This window comes from Sebastes fasciatus, chromosome 20 (genome assembly GCF_043250625.1).
Source record: "Sebastes fasciatus isolate fSebFas1 chromosome 20, fSebFas1.pri, whole genome shotgun sequence".
NCBI classification, from domain to species: Eukaryota; Metazoa; Chordata; class Actinopteri; order Perciformes; family Sebastidae; genus Sebastes; species Sebastes fasciatus.
Genome location: NC_133814.1, coordinates 26357978 through 26372387, shown reverse-complemented (window position 1 = coordinate 26372387; position 14410 = coordinate 26357978). Strand labels below are relative to the sequence as shown.

The following is a 14410-nucleotide window of genomic DNA, read 5'->3' as shown; positions in this document are numbered from 1 at the left end:
CGACCAAAATATTACAGTTAACTTTGATGAACTTAAAACACAAAGTGACGGGTTAACGCCGTGGTGGCGACCTGTCAATCACCAGGTAGCCCTGCCCTAAAGCATCCCCTGCTTTATGGTCTATCTGACTCTAAATGGGACCATAATTTACTAAATGAACATCATGCTGTATTGAAGAAGACTTGAAACTAGTGATTGAGACCATAAACTCATGTTTACAATATTTACTGAGGTAATAAATCAAGTGAGAAGTAGGCTCATTTTCTCAGAGACTTCTATACAACCAGAGGAGTCGCCCCCTGCTGGCTGTTAGAAAGAATGCAGGTTTAAGGCACTTCAGCATTGGCTTCACTTTGTTGCCGCCTGATTGGAACAAAAGGGAACAAGCCATGAAAAACAACCTCAGACTAAAACAGTAGAGGATCTCCTCATTCTGTATAAACAAAATAATTTCTTTATTATCTACTTTATCAGTCATGCAGTCAGAGTTGGACCTCCGCTGCTCGTCATGCAGAGATGAGCAGCTCCATTAAAGCTCCCACAGAGTGCATCCTGTAGAAAACGCTGAGCGGCTGACCCAAGTTCACCAGAACAAACCAAGCTGAGAAGCCGAAAAACTGTTTCCCGAGGCCGTTCTCAAACTGGGGGTGGACTCCGAACGCAGGGATGACCCACAGCTGCAAGGAGAGGAAACATATGATGGATTTTATAAATGCAGAAACGACAAAAAAAAATTATTTCTTCATAAATCAAATAATAATCACATGATATTACCATAACGTTAGAAAGGATGAGGAAAGCACAGATTTCTTGTATCGCTCTTTTGGTCCAGGGCTTTTTCCCATCATGCTCTTGAGCTGGCGTGTTCCCCTCCAGCAGTGAAACCGCCGTCTTCCTCTCCTCTTGTATTGGCACAGCAACCTTTTTCTTAGGCTGTGGGACAGTTTATCATTCAAACAGAGCCTTTCAATGACCGAGTTATTCCAGTTTACAAAACATTCACATGAACTGCAGGTACCTTGAATATGCTGCTCCGCTGCTTGTCTTTCCTCTTGGCGAACAGGTTCGGGTGTCTGTGGAGGCCTTCGATGATGAAGATGTTCTGGAGGATGAGCTCCAGCAGGCTGAGGAGGGAGTAGGACAGGTCGAGGTCCCCCAGAAGCCCGTTGGTCCCCACAGCCAGCGCCGCCACCAGGGAGAAGTAGGACAGGGCGAGCTGGCCCAGAGCCGCTGCCACCAGGAGGAGGACATCCAGGCTACGAGTGGGGTTGTGTCCCGCTTCGTTCGCCCTCCTCTCGAACCTGTGGACCAGCATCCCAGCCAGGGAGCACAGGGACATGACCGGCATGACGGCTAAATGGTAGCCGTAGAAAATGAGGAAGGCCGTGAGGCGAAGCTGCTGCTGGCTCACCCAAACCTGGTAGAGAATGAAGACGACCACGCCCGCTACGAGCACCAGGGCGCCAAACACAAGGCCGTATATGACGCCACCTTGGTAGACAACACCAAGGGTCAGCTTCTGGGTAACGTGGTGGTGACCTGGACTCATCCTGCGGCCCACGTTCTTCCACATCACATAGATCATGCAGCCGGCCATCAGGTAGTACTCCATGTTGAAGGGATAAAGGATTTCGAAGCCTTTCCTGAAGATGAGACAGGCTGCACTCGCACTGCACTGACAGAAGGTTGAATTGTCTGGAAGTAGGCAAGGAGTAATGTTCTTAAGAAACACATACAGTAGACAGAGGGTGTATTTATACCTGTGAAGTTAAACTACCTGCTAAATCAGAGGTTGTGTTGCTGAAATCAAGCTTGTCTTCCTTTTCTAACTCGATCTCCTCGTGGATGGTGTCCTCAGTCACGGCGTTCAGCCACAGCAGCAGGTCGGCCGAGAGGATCACCATCAGCCCGGACCTGCATGCAAATAACACAGTCAAGAAATAACATACACCTGAAGCTGGAAATGACAATCATCCTTTAGAGGGACAGTGTGTCGCATTTAGGGGGAACTATTGGCAGAAATGGAATATAATATTCTGTTTTCTTTAAATACGTAGAACATTTGTAAAAGGTATATTTAAAATATAGAGAGTGATGCACCTGGTGATTATCTTGTGTCTGTGAATGCAGTCTTTGGAGTGAGCCCACAGTAAATATGTCTGCAGAAGAAAAATAAACAGTTATTAAATAAGGGCACTTTTAAATAAACAGTCTTACAAACAGTGAGAATTTAAAGATTCTTTTCTTTGAAATTGGTTGAAAAGGTTGAAATTAAGTGTGAAGGGGACGAGTAATGAGCCAAACATGTACGTGTACAGAAGCGCTGGTTTTGTGTCTCATAATCCCTTAAACTTTTAATATACACCTTTTAATATAAACCGTTAATATACCTGCAGTGCGAGAAAAGGAGCCTCGATGAATGGAGAGAACACTTTAGCAGCAGGCTTACAGTCCTTCATACTGATCAAATAGCCAATCCTGAAGATATATAGCAGCAGACTGAATGCAGCAAAGAGCATGAGGACCACTGGACCGGAGCAGGAGAGAGAGGAGAGAGACGGTTTCATTACACTGTCCAAAACAAATGTCATAATGAAAATAAAATAAGAAATAAATGAATAAATTTATAAATTACTCAATAAATAAGTAAATATGTCATTAACTTTATATAATATATATAAATAGGGATGCTATATAACTATATATAATAATATAAAAAATAAATGTAGCCATTGATTAATTGACAAAATTGTGACATAAATTGATATGTATATATTTATTTATCTTTGTATTAATTCCCTTTTTTATTTAGTCTTCTGTTTAATTTTACCTTTTATTTATTTATGTATTTATTTTTAAATAATTTTTAAATTTATGTATTATTTAGGTAATTTCGCACTTATTTATATTTTATATTTATTTTTTAAATGTTTTTATTTATTTATTAATGCATTTATTGACAGCCCCCTCATTTGCATAATGAGGTAGAAATGCATAAAGAAATGTGTAAAGAAGATCAAAAAGAAAGAAAATAGAAAATTATACATAAATAAATAAATACATTTAAAAAATAATAAAAATAAATAAAAGGAAAAAATTAAACAGAAGAGTAAGGGAATTAATACAAAGATAACTAAATAAAGAGGCACATTAAAAGTATCAATTTATTTATCAATTAATTAATGGCTAGATTTTTTTTAAATATTTTTGCCACATTTAATGACATTTATTTATTTATTTATATATATATATTTTTTTATTATGATTTTATCCTCCATAGGAGCTTACCGATTACAGTGATTCCCCCGGCATGGTGGTCTTTATGTGGGCAGATGCCGGGCTGCTTCCTGGCCCACAGCAGGTACCACAACATCCAAACCACACTGACCCCCATCAGCAGCAGCATGAACAGCTGGGGCTCCTGGTGCTTCAGGCCCTCGGGGTGGAAAGCCTGCCCGGCCACCAGGGCCGCTCCCAGCAGCACCACATTCATACCCAGCAGACCAGAGATCAGACGCCTCCCACTGGGAACCCAAACCAGCACCGGATCCAGCTCCGGGTCCTGGATCTGATGGTCTGAGCTCTCACCACTTTGGGCATTTGCAGGTGAGGAGGAATCCAGTTCTGTGACTCCAGGATCTGGATTCATATTCACCTTATTTCGTCCTTCTTCTAAAACTCTTCAGTTCCTTTCACCACCTTCTTCTCTTTCTCCTTTCCACTCACTTTACAGGTTTTTCTCTCATTACTTTATCCTGCAGTTCAACATGTGAAGACATGCGTCTGAACTAGTAAACCTTTTGTGCCGCCTTCCCACACCAGGTGTGGTCACGATCCGGGACATTGATATCGACACACCTTTTCACAGAAAAACCAACATGTTTACTCTTCATGTTGACCTCTGTCTTACCTGCTGAGCCACTTGAAGTTTGCTTCCTGGTCCCAAATGACCTGCAGATTCTGTCAATCCACAAAAAATCAGTGAGGTTATTTTACTTTGAAAGGGTTTATCAGGTGAGCTCTCTGCCAGGTAGTGTCACTGTTTGCGTATGCAGTCTACACCAGGAACTGATTCATGAAAGTAACCTCATTCTTATCACTGCAGTGCCTCAAGTAGCAGCTAATAGTTCAGTCACAGCTGATAACCTGTGGTAACTGATAGTATTTCTGTATTTAGTTTCAGTCTCACATTTAAAGGATCATACTTAGCCCATTTAAAGTAGTGCTGGGACGATTCACCTATCTCCTGATTCAATACTATTGCATGTTGTGATTTGATATTGCGATTTATTGCAATTTTTATTAACTTTTTTAACACTAGACCATGGGAAAAAGTTAAATCATACACATCTAGGGACTTTTACTTTGGAAAATGAAATGTTATGAATCATGAAATGTCCCCTTTTAAAACAAATTAAGTGCACTAAAACTGCATTTAAACTGCACTAATGCATGATGTTTGATAAGGAAAGTGACTCAAGCAGTTATCAGGCACTCACTGATTGATTTTTTTTTTATCACTCAGTTCAGTTTGATGGGATTCAGACATGCATGAACGCACAGGGAGATGTCATGTCAGCTACACGTATACAAAAACTAAACAAATAAACTGATTTCCATAGTGGTGATCTGTTGGCTGCAATTTTGCATCATCCTCGGGTCGGTTGTCAGCTAACATTAGCCTACCATAGAGCCATAGTATGGAGGACAGAACCTGCCAAAATCAAAAATAAATGAATAAATAAATAAATAACTCGATGAATAAATAAATGTCATTAGCAAAAATAATATAAAAAATAAATGTACCCATTAATTATTTGATAAAATGCGACATAAATGTATATTTCTATTTTAATTTCCTTCTTTATTTATCTTTGTCTTAATTCCCTTATTTATTTACTCTTCTGTTTCATTTTCCCTTTAATTTATAAATTAAATATTTGTTTTTATTATTTTTTTAATTTATTTATTTTTTAATTTATTATTTATTTAATAATTTATTAATATATTAATTTATTTTTGCACTTATTTTTTATATTTTATTTAAAATGTATATATTTATGTATTTATGCATTTATTGACAGCTCCCACATTTGCATAATAAGGCAAAAATGAATAAAGAAATGTAAAAATAAATGTGTAAAGAAAAGAATACAGAAATAAATAAGTCTTGTGAAATAAATAAGGCGTGAAATGCGAAGGGAAAATCGTGCATAAATAGATGAATAAATAAATGAATGAGTAAATATGTACATTTAAAAATAAATAAGTGCAAAAATGAATAAATAAATACAATATAAAGGCAAAAATAAATGAATACAAACAAAATAAATGCAAAAATAAATAAATAAATTTAAAAAGTAATGAAAATAAATACATAAATAAATAAACGGAAAATTAAATAAAAGAGTAAATAAATAAAGGAATTAATACTAAGATAAATAAATAAAGAAGCAAATTAAAACTAAAAAAAATATCAATTTATGTCACATCTTATCAATTAATTAATGGCTACATTTATTTTTAATATTATTTTTGCTACATTTAATGACATTTATTTATTTATCGAGTCATTTATTTATTCATTTATTTTATATTTTGGCAGGTTCCGTCCTCTATACCAAAGAGCACGGCTCTCGCTTCTAAGGTAAAGTGCCACTTCGCTCAAATTACAAAAAAGAAAGAAATATATAAAGATATTTTCTTACTTATCTATCCATGGACAGTTTTGGCTGCTCGTAGCCTTGAAAAGTAAAAAAAAAAAATTTCTTTTCAGAAAGATTGTCCTCGTTACTCAAAATAATCCAAACACCTTTAAATACTTTAGATACATTTTCAAACCATATGGAAATGAGTGTAAATCAGTGGATCCCCAAAACATACATTGAAATGTAAAACACAGTAGCATGGTTTGCATTGGGAGATGTGACTTGTAGTAAATGGGCTAAAACATGCAAATCCAGTGGTATAACTCTTTAACTTTTGCACTCTTCACAGCTCAACTTAAAGGGTGTGTTTGCAAGTTTCAACTTAAATTCAAATCACATATATTTTGCATTTATGCTGAACATGTTCCACACTGTGGTTTGCAATATACAATTTCAGACTCTTGTGATGTATTTTTCCTACCGTTCCAGGCGTGTGTGTTTGTAAAATAATTGAGCAGACAGTGAGGTATACATGCATTTCACTGTCACAATTTTTATTGTAGTTTTACAGTACCTTTACTGTTATGATGTTTTATAGTAAAACTGCTTTACGATGATTGTGGTTTACAGTATGTTACTGTAAATATGTTTTATAGTATGATACTGTAATTGTGTTTTATAAAACTGTAAATTCTATTCACTTGTAGGCTATAATAATAACACTTTACTATATTATATCTTGTTGTCCTGTAGGCTATAATGACACTTTACTATATTATATTATATTATATTATAGATCCTGTTGTCCTGTAGGCTATAAATACACTTTATTATATTATATTATATTATATTATATTATATTTGTCCGTTAGGCTATAATAATAACACTTTATTATATTATATTATATTTTCTCGGTTTCTATTGGCCTATATTGTAAAAGGGGCGGGTCTTATCATCATAGCCCCGCCCCCTGCCTAACAACCAGCGCGCCTCGTGTTCGTCTCCTAGCAACCAGCCTGTCAGCTCCGTGCCTCTCCAGGCCGCTCCAGTCCGTCCGGACTAACAGCAGAACCAGAACCACAACGAGGCGGTTTAACCGTCCAGGACCTCCATGGACCCGGACCCAGAGTGAGCCAGGAGTGAGCCGGTACCACCATGACGGACCGGTACCACCGGGCGGCCCGGGACGGCTACCTGGAGGTGCTGAAGGAGGCCACACGGAAGGAGCTGAACGCCTCGGATGAGGACGGCATGACTCCGACCTTATGGGCCTCCTACCACGGTAACCTGGAGACGCTCCGGACCATCACCGGGAGAGGGTGAGCAGGCAGGCCGAGAATCACCACACCTCACCGGGGAGGCATCACCACACCTCACCGGGGATGGGGGGGTCATCTCATCCAATGAGGAGATAAAGCTTTAAACTATTTAAACTATTTACACTATTTACACTATTTAAACTATTTACACTATTTACACTATTTAAACTATTTACACTATTTAAACTAGTTAAACTAGTTAAACTATTTAAACTATTTAAACTATTTACACTATTTAAACTATTTAAACTAGTTAAACTATTTACACTATTTAAACTATTTACACTATTTACACTATTTAAACTATTTACACTATTTAAACTAGTTAAACTAGTTAAACTATTTAAACTATTTAAACTATTTACACTATTTACACTATTTAAACTAGTTAAACTAGTTAAACTATTTAAACTATTTAAACTATTTACACTATTTAAACTATTTAAACTAGTTAAACTATTTACACTATTTAAACTATTTACACTATTTAAACTATTTACACTATTTAAACTAGTTAAACTAGTTAAACTATTTAAACTATTTAAACTATTTACACTATTTAAACTATTTACACTATTTAAACTATTTACACTATTTAAACTAGTTAAACTAGTTAAACTATTTAAACTATTTAAACTATTTACACTATTTACACTATTTAAACTAGTTAAACTAGTTAAACTATTTAAACTATTTAAACTATTTACACTATTTAAACTATTTAAACTAGTTAAACTATTTACACTATTTACACTATTTAAACTAGTTAAACTAGTTAAACTATTTAAACTATTTAAACTATTTACACTATTTAAACTATTTAAACTAGTTAAACTATTTACACTATTTACACTATTTAAACTATTTAAACTATTTACACTATTTAAACTAGTTAAACTAGTTAAACTATTTAAACTATTTAAACTATTTACACTATTTAAACTATTTAAACTAGTTAAACTATTTACACTATTTAAACTATTTACACTATTTACACTATTTAAACTATTTACACTATTTAAACTAGTTAAACTAGTTAAACTATTTAAACTATTTAAACTATTTACACTATTTACACTATTTAAACTATTTAAACTAGTTAAACTATTTACACTATTTAAACTATTTACACTATTTACACTATTTAAACTAGTTAAACTATTTAAACTATTTACACTATTTAAACTATTTACACTATTTACACTATTTAAACTAGTTAAACTATTTAAACTATTTACACTATTTAAACTAGTTAAACTATTTACACTATTTAAACTATTTACACTATTTAAACTATTTAAACTATTTACACTATTTAAACTAGTTAAACTATTTAAACTATTTAAACTATTTACACTATTTACACTATTTACACTATTTAAACTAGTTAAACTATTTAAACTAGTTAAACTATTTACACTATTTACACTATTTAAACTATTTACACTATTTACACTATTTACACTATTTAAACTATTTAAACTATTTACACTATTTACACTATTTACACTATTTAAACTATTTACACTATTTACACTATTTAAACTATTTAAACTAGTTAAACTATTTACACTATTTAAACTATTTACACTATTTACACTATTTAAACTAGTTAAACTATTTAAACTATTTACACTATTTAAACTATTTACACTATTTAAACTAGTTAAACTATTTACACTATTTACACTATTTAAACTATTTACACTATTTAAACTATTTAAACTATTTACACTATTTAAACTATTTAAACTAGTTAAACTATTTAAACTATTTAAACTATTTACACTATTTACACTATTTAAACTAGTTAAACTATTTAAACTAGTTAAACTATTTACACTATTTACACTATTTACACTATTTAAACTATTTACACTATTTACACTATTTAAACTATTTACACTATTTAAACTATTTACACTATTTAAACTATTTACACTATTTAAACTATTTACACTATTTAAACTATTTAAACTATTTACACTATTTACACTATTTAAACTATTTACACTATTTAAACTATTTACACTATTTAAACTATTTACACTATTTACACTATTTACACTATTTAAACTATTTACACTATTTACACTATTTAAACTATTTGTATTATATTATATTATAATATATTATACATCCTGTTGTCCTGTAGGCTATAAATACACTTTATTATGTTATATTATATTATATTATATTTGTCTTGTAGGCTATAAATAACACTTTACTATATTAAAAAAGGAGTAGGTAGAAGGAAAACTTATATTTCCCTACCCCTTTCTCACTTCTCTAATAACTCATATATCATAGAATGATAATATAATATAATTTATAAAGTATCCCAGATTTATTTACATCCCAAATTAAATATATGAACAGCATCCCAAGTTTATTTACAACCCACATATCCATCTGGAGTTAAAAAGTAGATATAAACCAACCCTTAACACAACTCTTCCCTCAACCATATACCTCCCAAAAATATATTTTTTGTATAGCTTTTTAAAGTGATTTATATTTGTGCTCCACTTCAACCCATCATCTAACCCATTCCACAAATCCATCCCACAGACTGAAATACACATACTCTTCTTTGTTGTACGAACACAATGCTTTTTAAAATTCAATTTTCCTCCTAAATTATATTTTCCTCTTAAATTAGTTAAAGCTTTTAAACTATTTAAAGTATTTAAACTAGTTGACTTGTCTGTTTATGGGACTACATGTCATATTTGGCACATTTATTCTCTCTTGTGTCAATATTTGTTTGATTTTTATTCAATTATTTCATTTTCTTTAAGTGAAAGTTCACTGTAAATAAGTGGGTTTTTCCTATTTCAATCAAAAACCTCACTTGTTTTAAGAAGAAGGTTTTAAATATCAAACTATAAACAAATTGTAATTAAGTCAGAGTTGACCATTTTGTAAACAAAGTGTTAAAATGTATAGTAATAATAATATTAGAAGAGACTTATGTCCCCACGTCGTTGTTTAATATGAAATATTATAATAATATATAGAAATATATTGTAATTTATATATATATATATTGTATTTACATTGTAAATATGAAACTATAAACAAATTATAATCAAGTCAGAGGTGATTATTCTGTAAACACATTTTTTAAAATGTAAAGTAATAATAATAATAGAAGAGATATATATCCCCACTTTGGTGTTTGTTTATATAAATTGTCTTATCAGCAATAGAAACTCTCCAGAATCCTCCAACTTCTCATAATGTTAGTATATACAGTATATTGTATATTGTAACTTTACCTCATGGATCTGCTCATATTAGCATGAATATATAAACATTGTGCCACCTACATGTTCCTGCCCCCGTCACTAATGTAATCAGTGCTGCTGCAGATGGACGTCTATACATTTTAACAGCCTGATTACAGAGAAAAGGTCACTTGCAGCAGGATCTCCCCCCTAATACTCAAACATAAATACACTCTCTATAGTAGAAAGTATCTGAAGCATGATAACTATATATTTAATCTCACAGATGTGGCTAATCCATTACATGGCAGCAGCAGCTCCATTCAGTTAGAAGCCATTGTAAGCTCGGTGGACGAACGATACGATCTGTGAAAGCCTCGTGCATTGCTGCGTATATGTAAGAGAAAACTGATATAATGATAAAAGGGTTTAGGAGTAAGTCTATATTCTGGTGAGATAAGTCGTAGCTAATGTATCACGGACGTCTTTTGTTAACAAAGAAGCCTGATATTTACTGCCACAGACCAGCAGCAGTACGTCACGCTGCTGGTGGCAGGTTTATAAGGCGAGCGGTAAAGTGGATGCAGGGAAAGGTCGCAGTGATGGATAGGTCGTCTTCTTCCTACGACGGTCCCAGAGTGGATATGAAACAAAGACAGACAACTAGAGCTGAGCTGCACATCAATGTTCAAAGCATAAAGTAAAAATGAGAAAAGAAGAGTATTTCTGAGATACAGTTCACAGGAAAGTTAGCGTTTTTTCTCACGTGAACTTTTCTGATTTTATTTTGTAAATCATTGGTGCACTTTTTTATTTATTCACCTAAATAAGACAAACTTCTCAAGTGGCCAAAGTGGCAGTCATGTAAGAAACTTTGCCTAAATAAATATGGTATAAACATTGGAAAAATTATGATCATATGAGTAGAATATCTGATATTTTTTATTTATTAATTTATTTTTGCATTTATATTTAATTAATGAATTTATTTATTTAATTTTGCACTTGTTTTTAATTTATTTTATATTTATTTTTGCACTAATTTTTCAATTTATTTATTAATTTATTTATGCACGATTTTCCCTTTGCATTTCACCCTTTATTTATTTCCCCAAACTTATTTGTTTCTGTATTCTTATCTTTATAAATTTCTTTACACACTTCTTTCTACATTTCTTTATGCATTTCTGCCTTATTATGCAAATGTGGGGGCTGTCAATAAATGCATGAATACATAAATATAATAATAAATGAATATATACATACATTTAAAAATTAAATTACAAAATACATAAATTAATAATTAATGCAAAAATTAAATTAATTAAAAAATTGTAGCAATTTGTTTTACATTATATCAATTAATAAAATATGTTTGCTAAATTGAATGACATATTTATTTATTTATTTATCAAGTGATTTATTCATTTATTTATTTTTGATTTTGGTACGTCCAGTCCTCCATAGATTTCTGTGTCTCTAGGCCAATAATGAAGCTTCATGTGCAGTCTGCTGGGTGCTGGGTGCTGTGTACTGGGTGGGAACTTAGAGGCAACAGTTAACACGTTTCGGTTGGTATCCAGTCATACATGTTGCTAGTAAACAGGAGGTTGTTATCGGTTTGTGTATCACCTCTGAGTCAGAGCTGCTGGCGTAGCTGCAGATGGTCAAGTTACTATGTGAGATAGTTCGGTGTGATTCCTCCGTTACTACAGTGATACATTTCTTGCCTGTGTCTTTGGAATATGATCTGCTTCATTACTTTCAGCTGACAGGGAGAGATAGAAGAGTAAATATGATGCTCTGAACATAGAAATAAACCACACACTATTTGTTCTAATGAGATATTTGTAAACTTTGCCAGGTTTGCAGACAGGAAATCAGGGTGCTGATAAAGGTGTTGACCCTGCGGCGTGAAGTAACAGTGTCTCTGGGTGTCTGCAGAAAAAAGGCTCTTGGTGTGTGAGATAAATAATGCAAAGTCACCTCTGTCTTGTTTAACCTGCAGTGTTTCAATTATTGATCAGGGCTCCGCTCCATGTGGGTGGAGAGCAAACAGGAAGAGGAGGGACTCCATTTACAAACACTGTCCTGTCCTTGTTGTTGTTGTTTGTCCTGTTATTGCTTGCACAGCATTGTGGGTAGTGCTTTACTGATATCACGGTAATATTTGGAAAAATACCGCAAACTTATGGAGGACGGAACCTGCCAAAATAAAAAAATAAATGAATAAATAAATGAATGACTCGATAAATAAATAAATAAATATATGTCATTAAATTTAGCAAAATTTATATTAAAAATAAATGTAGCCGTTAATTAATTGATAAAAATGTGACATAAATTGATATTTCTGTTTTAATTTGCTTCTTTATTTATATATTCTTTCCCTTATTTATTTACTCTTCTGTTTTCCCTTTCATTTATTGATGTATTCATTTTTTATTAATTTATAATTTATTTATTTATTTTTGCACTTATTATATTTATTTTTAAATGTATGGATTTATTTATGTATTTATGCATCTATTGACAGCCCCTTCATTTGCATAAGGAGGCAGAAATGTGTAAAGAAAATAATACAGAAATAAATAATTTTGGGGAAATAAATAATGGGTGAAATGCAAAGGGAAAATCGTACGGAAATAAATGAATAGATAAATGAATACGTACATTTAAAGATAAATATAAAAAATAAGTTTAAAAATAAATGAATAGATTAAATATAGATTAAAAAATAGATGCAAAAATAAATAAATGAATCTAAAGATTTATAAAAAATATATACATAAATAAATAAAAGGGAAAATTAAACAGGAGAGTCAATAAATAAGGGAATTAATAAAAGATAAATAAATAAGCAAATTAAAACAGAAATATCAATTTGTCACATTTTAAGAATTTATTTATTTTTAGTATTATTTTTGCTACATTTAATGACATATTTATGTATTTATTTATCGAGTCATTTATTTATTCATTAATTTATTTTAGATTTTGACAGGTTCCGTCCTACATACACATGACATTGAAAATATTTTAGATAACACTAAGCTACGTTTCAGAAACTGTTGTCCCCGTTAGTCACTCAGACACAAAAACATGGGAAATACAGAAGTTATGTAACCTTTAAGGTTAGTAACAGAAATTATACTGTATATGTGAATCCAGTAATGTTGAGATCCAAAATGGCGTCTTGTCTCCTCCTCCTGTCTTCCAGAGGTGACCCGGACAGGTGTGACATCTGGGGCAACACGCCGCTTCACCTGGCAGCTGCCAACGGCCACCACAACTGCCTGTCCTTCCTGGTGGCCTTCGGTGCCAACATATGGTGTCTGGACAACGACTACCACACGCCGCTGGACATGGCCGCCGCCAAGGGACACATGGACTGCGTTCGCTACCTGGACTCCATCGTCGCCAAGCAGATCACGCTCAACCCGAAGCTGGTCAACAAACTGAAGGACCGGGCTTTCCGTGCCGCAGAGCGCCGGATCAAAGACTGTGCAAAGCTCCAGAGGAAGCACCGTGAACACATGGAGAGGAAGTTCATGAAGGAGTCGGCGGCTTTAGACAACTTTGATGCTGTCAGCTTCTCTAGCTACAACAGCGGCAGCACGCTGAGCAAGTTCAACACTGTCACCTCCAACATGCCATACTCGCAGGTGGTTGCTCTTTGACTTTGTGTTAATGTGGAATATTCGGGTTAGCTCCTGTTCTGTTAGCTCTCAGTTCTCAACATATTATACCGTTTAGTGACTTTCCTCACTCTTTCTGAAAAGCTGAAACGGGATGAAAAAAATATATATATAATTTGTTAGCGTTCAACACACACCTCCCTTGAGTTTAAACTAGTATTAACTCTTTTTTGGCCACTTGGGGGCAGCATAACTATGGAGGAAGGAACCTGCCAAAATCAAAAATTTATGAATAAATAAATTAATATGTCCAAAAATAATATTAAAAATAAATGTAGCAATTTTACTTTTTTTTTTTTTAAATTAAAAAATCTTTTTTTTTTATTTTACATTATATATATATATATATATATATATATATATATATATATATATATATATATCTTTGTATTAATTCCCTTATATATCTTTACTCTTCTGTTTAATTTTCCCTTTTATTTATTTAATTATTTATTTTTGCAGTTATTTTTTATGTATTCGTATATTTTCACATTTATATTTCATTTATTTATTT

The 14410-nt window shown here is 32.8% G+C and overlaps 2 protein-coding genes across 6 annotated transcripts in view; one reads left to right on the top strand and one right to left on the bottom strand.

Annotated features, from left to right (window-relative positions):
• Positions 1-257: 257 nt before the first annotated feature.
• LOC141758194 (proton channel OTOP3-like) lies at positions 258-4091 on the bottom strand. Its single transcript, XM_074619356.1, has 8 exons — positions 3911-4091; positions 3289-3755; positions 2391-2527; positions 2101-2159; positions 1778-1914; positions 1019-1695; positions 775-933; positions 258-677 (listed from the first exon to the last, which is right to left on the bottom strand). The coding sequence occupies exons 2-8, from the start codon at positions 3647-3649 to the stop codon at positions 507-509; spliced, it is 1701 nt and encodes a 566-aa protein (XP_074475457.1). The 5' UTR covers positions 3650-3755; positions 3911-4091; the 3' UTR covers positions 258-506.
• ush1gb (Usher syndrome 1Gb (autosomal recessive)) overlaps positions 3453-14410 on the top strand; it is a 15575-nt gene continuing 4617 nt past the window's right edge. For 3 of the 5 annotated variants that reach the window (XM_074619363.1, XM_074619358.1, XM_074619361.1), the window contains exons 1-3: positions 3453-3606; positions 6658-6968; positions 13419-13863. In XM_074619363.1, the coding sequence (XP_074475464.1) occupies positions 6805-6968; positions 13419-13863 (609 nt within the window). In that variant the 5' untranslated portion in view covers positions 3453-3606; positions 6658-6804. Of the gene's footprint in view, positions 3607-3874; positions 4015-5605; positions 5648-6657; positions 6969-13418; positions 13864-14410 lie in introns of those variants that run through there. The other 2 variants (XM_074619359.1, XM_074619360.1) reach the window with 2 other exon arrangements.

Excerpts from the sequence above, each read along its gene's own strand:
- LOC141758194 (XM_074619356.1), bottom strand. The coding sequence starts at position 3,649 with ATGAATCCAGATCCTGGAGTCACAGAACTGGATTCCTCCTCACCTGCA. Across the intron at positions 1,696-1,777 it reads CACAACCTCTGATTTAGCAG|ACAATTCAACCTTCTGTCAG; the intron begins GTAGTTTAACTT and ends GCCTACTTCCAG. Across the intron at positions 678-774 it reads TCATCCTTTCTAACGTTATG|CTGTGGGTCATCCCTGCGTT; the intron begins GTAATATCATGT and ends CTCTCCTTGCAG.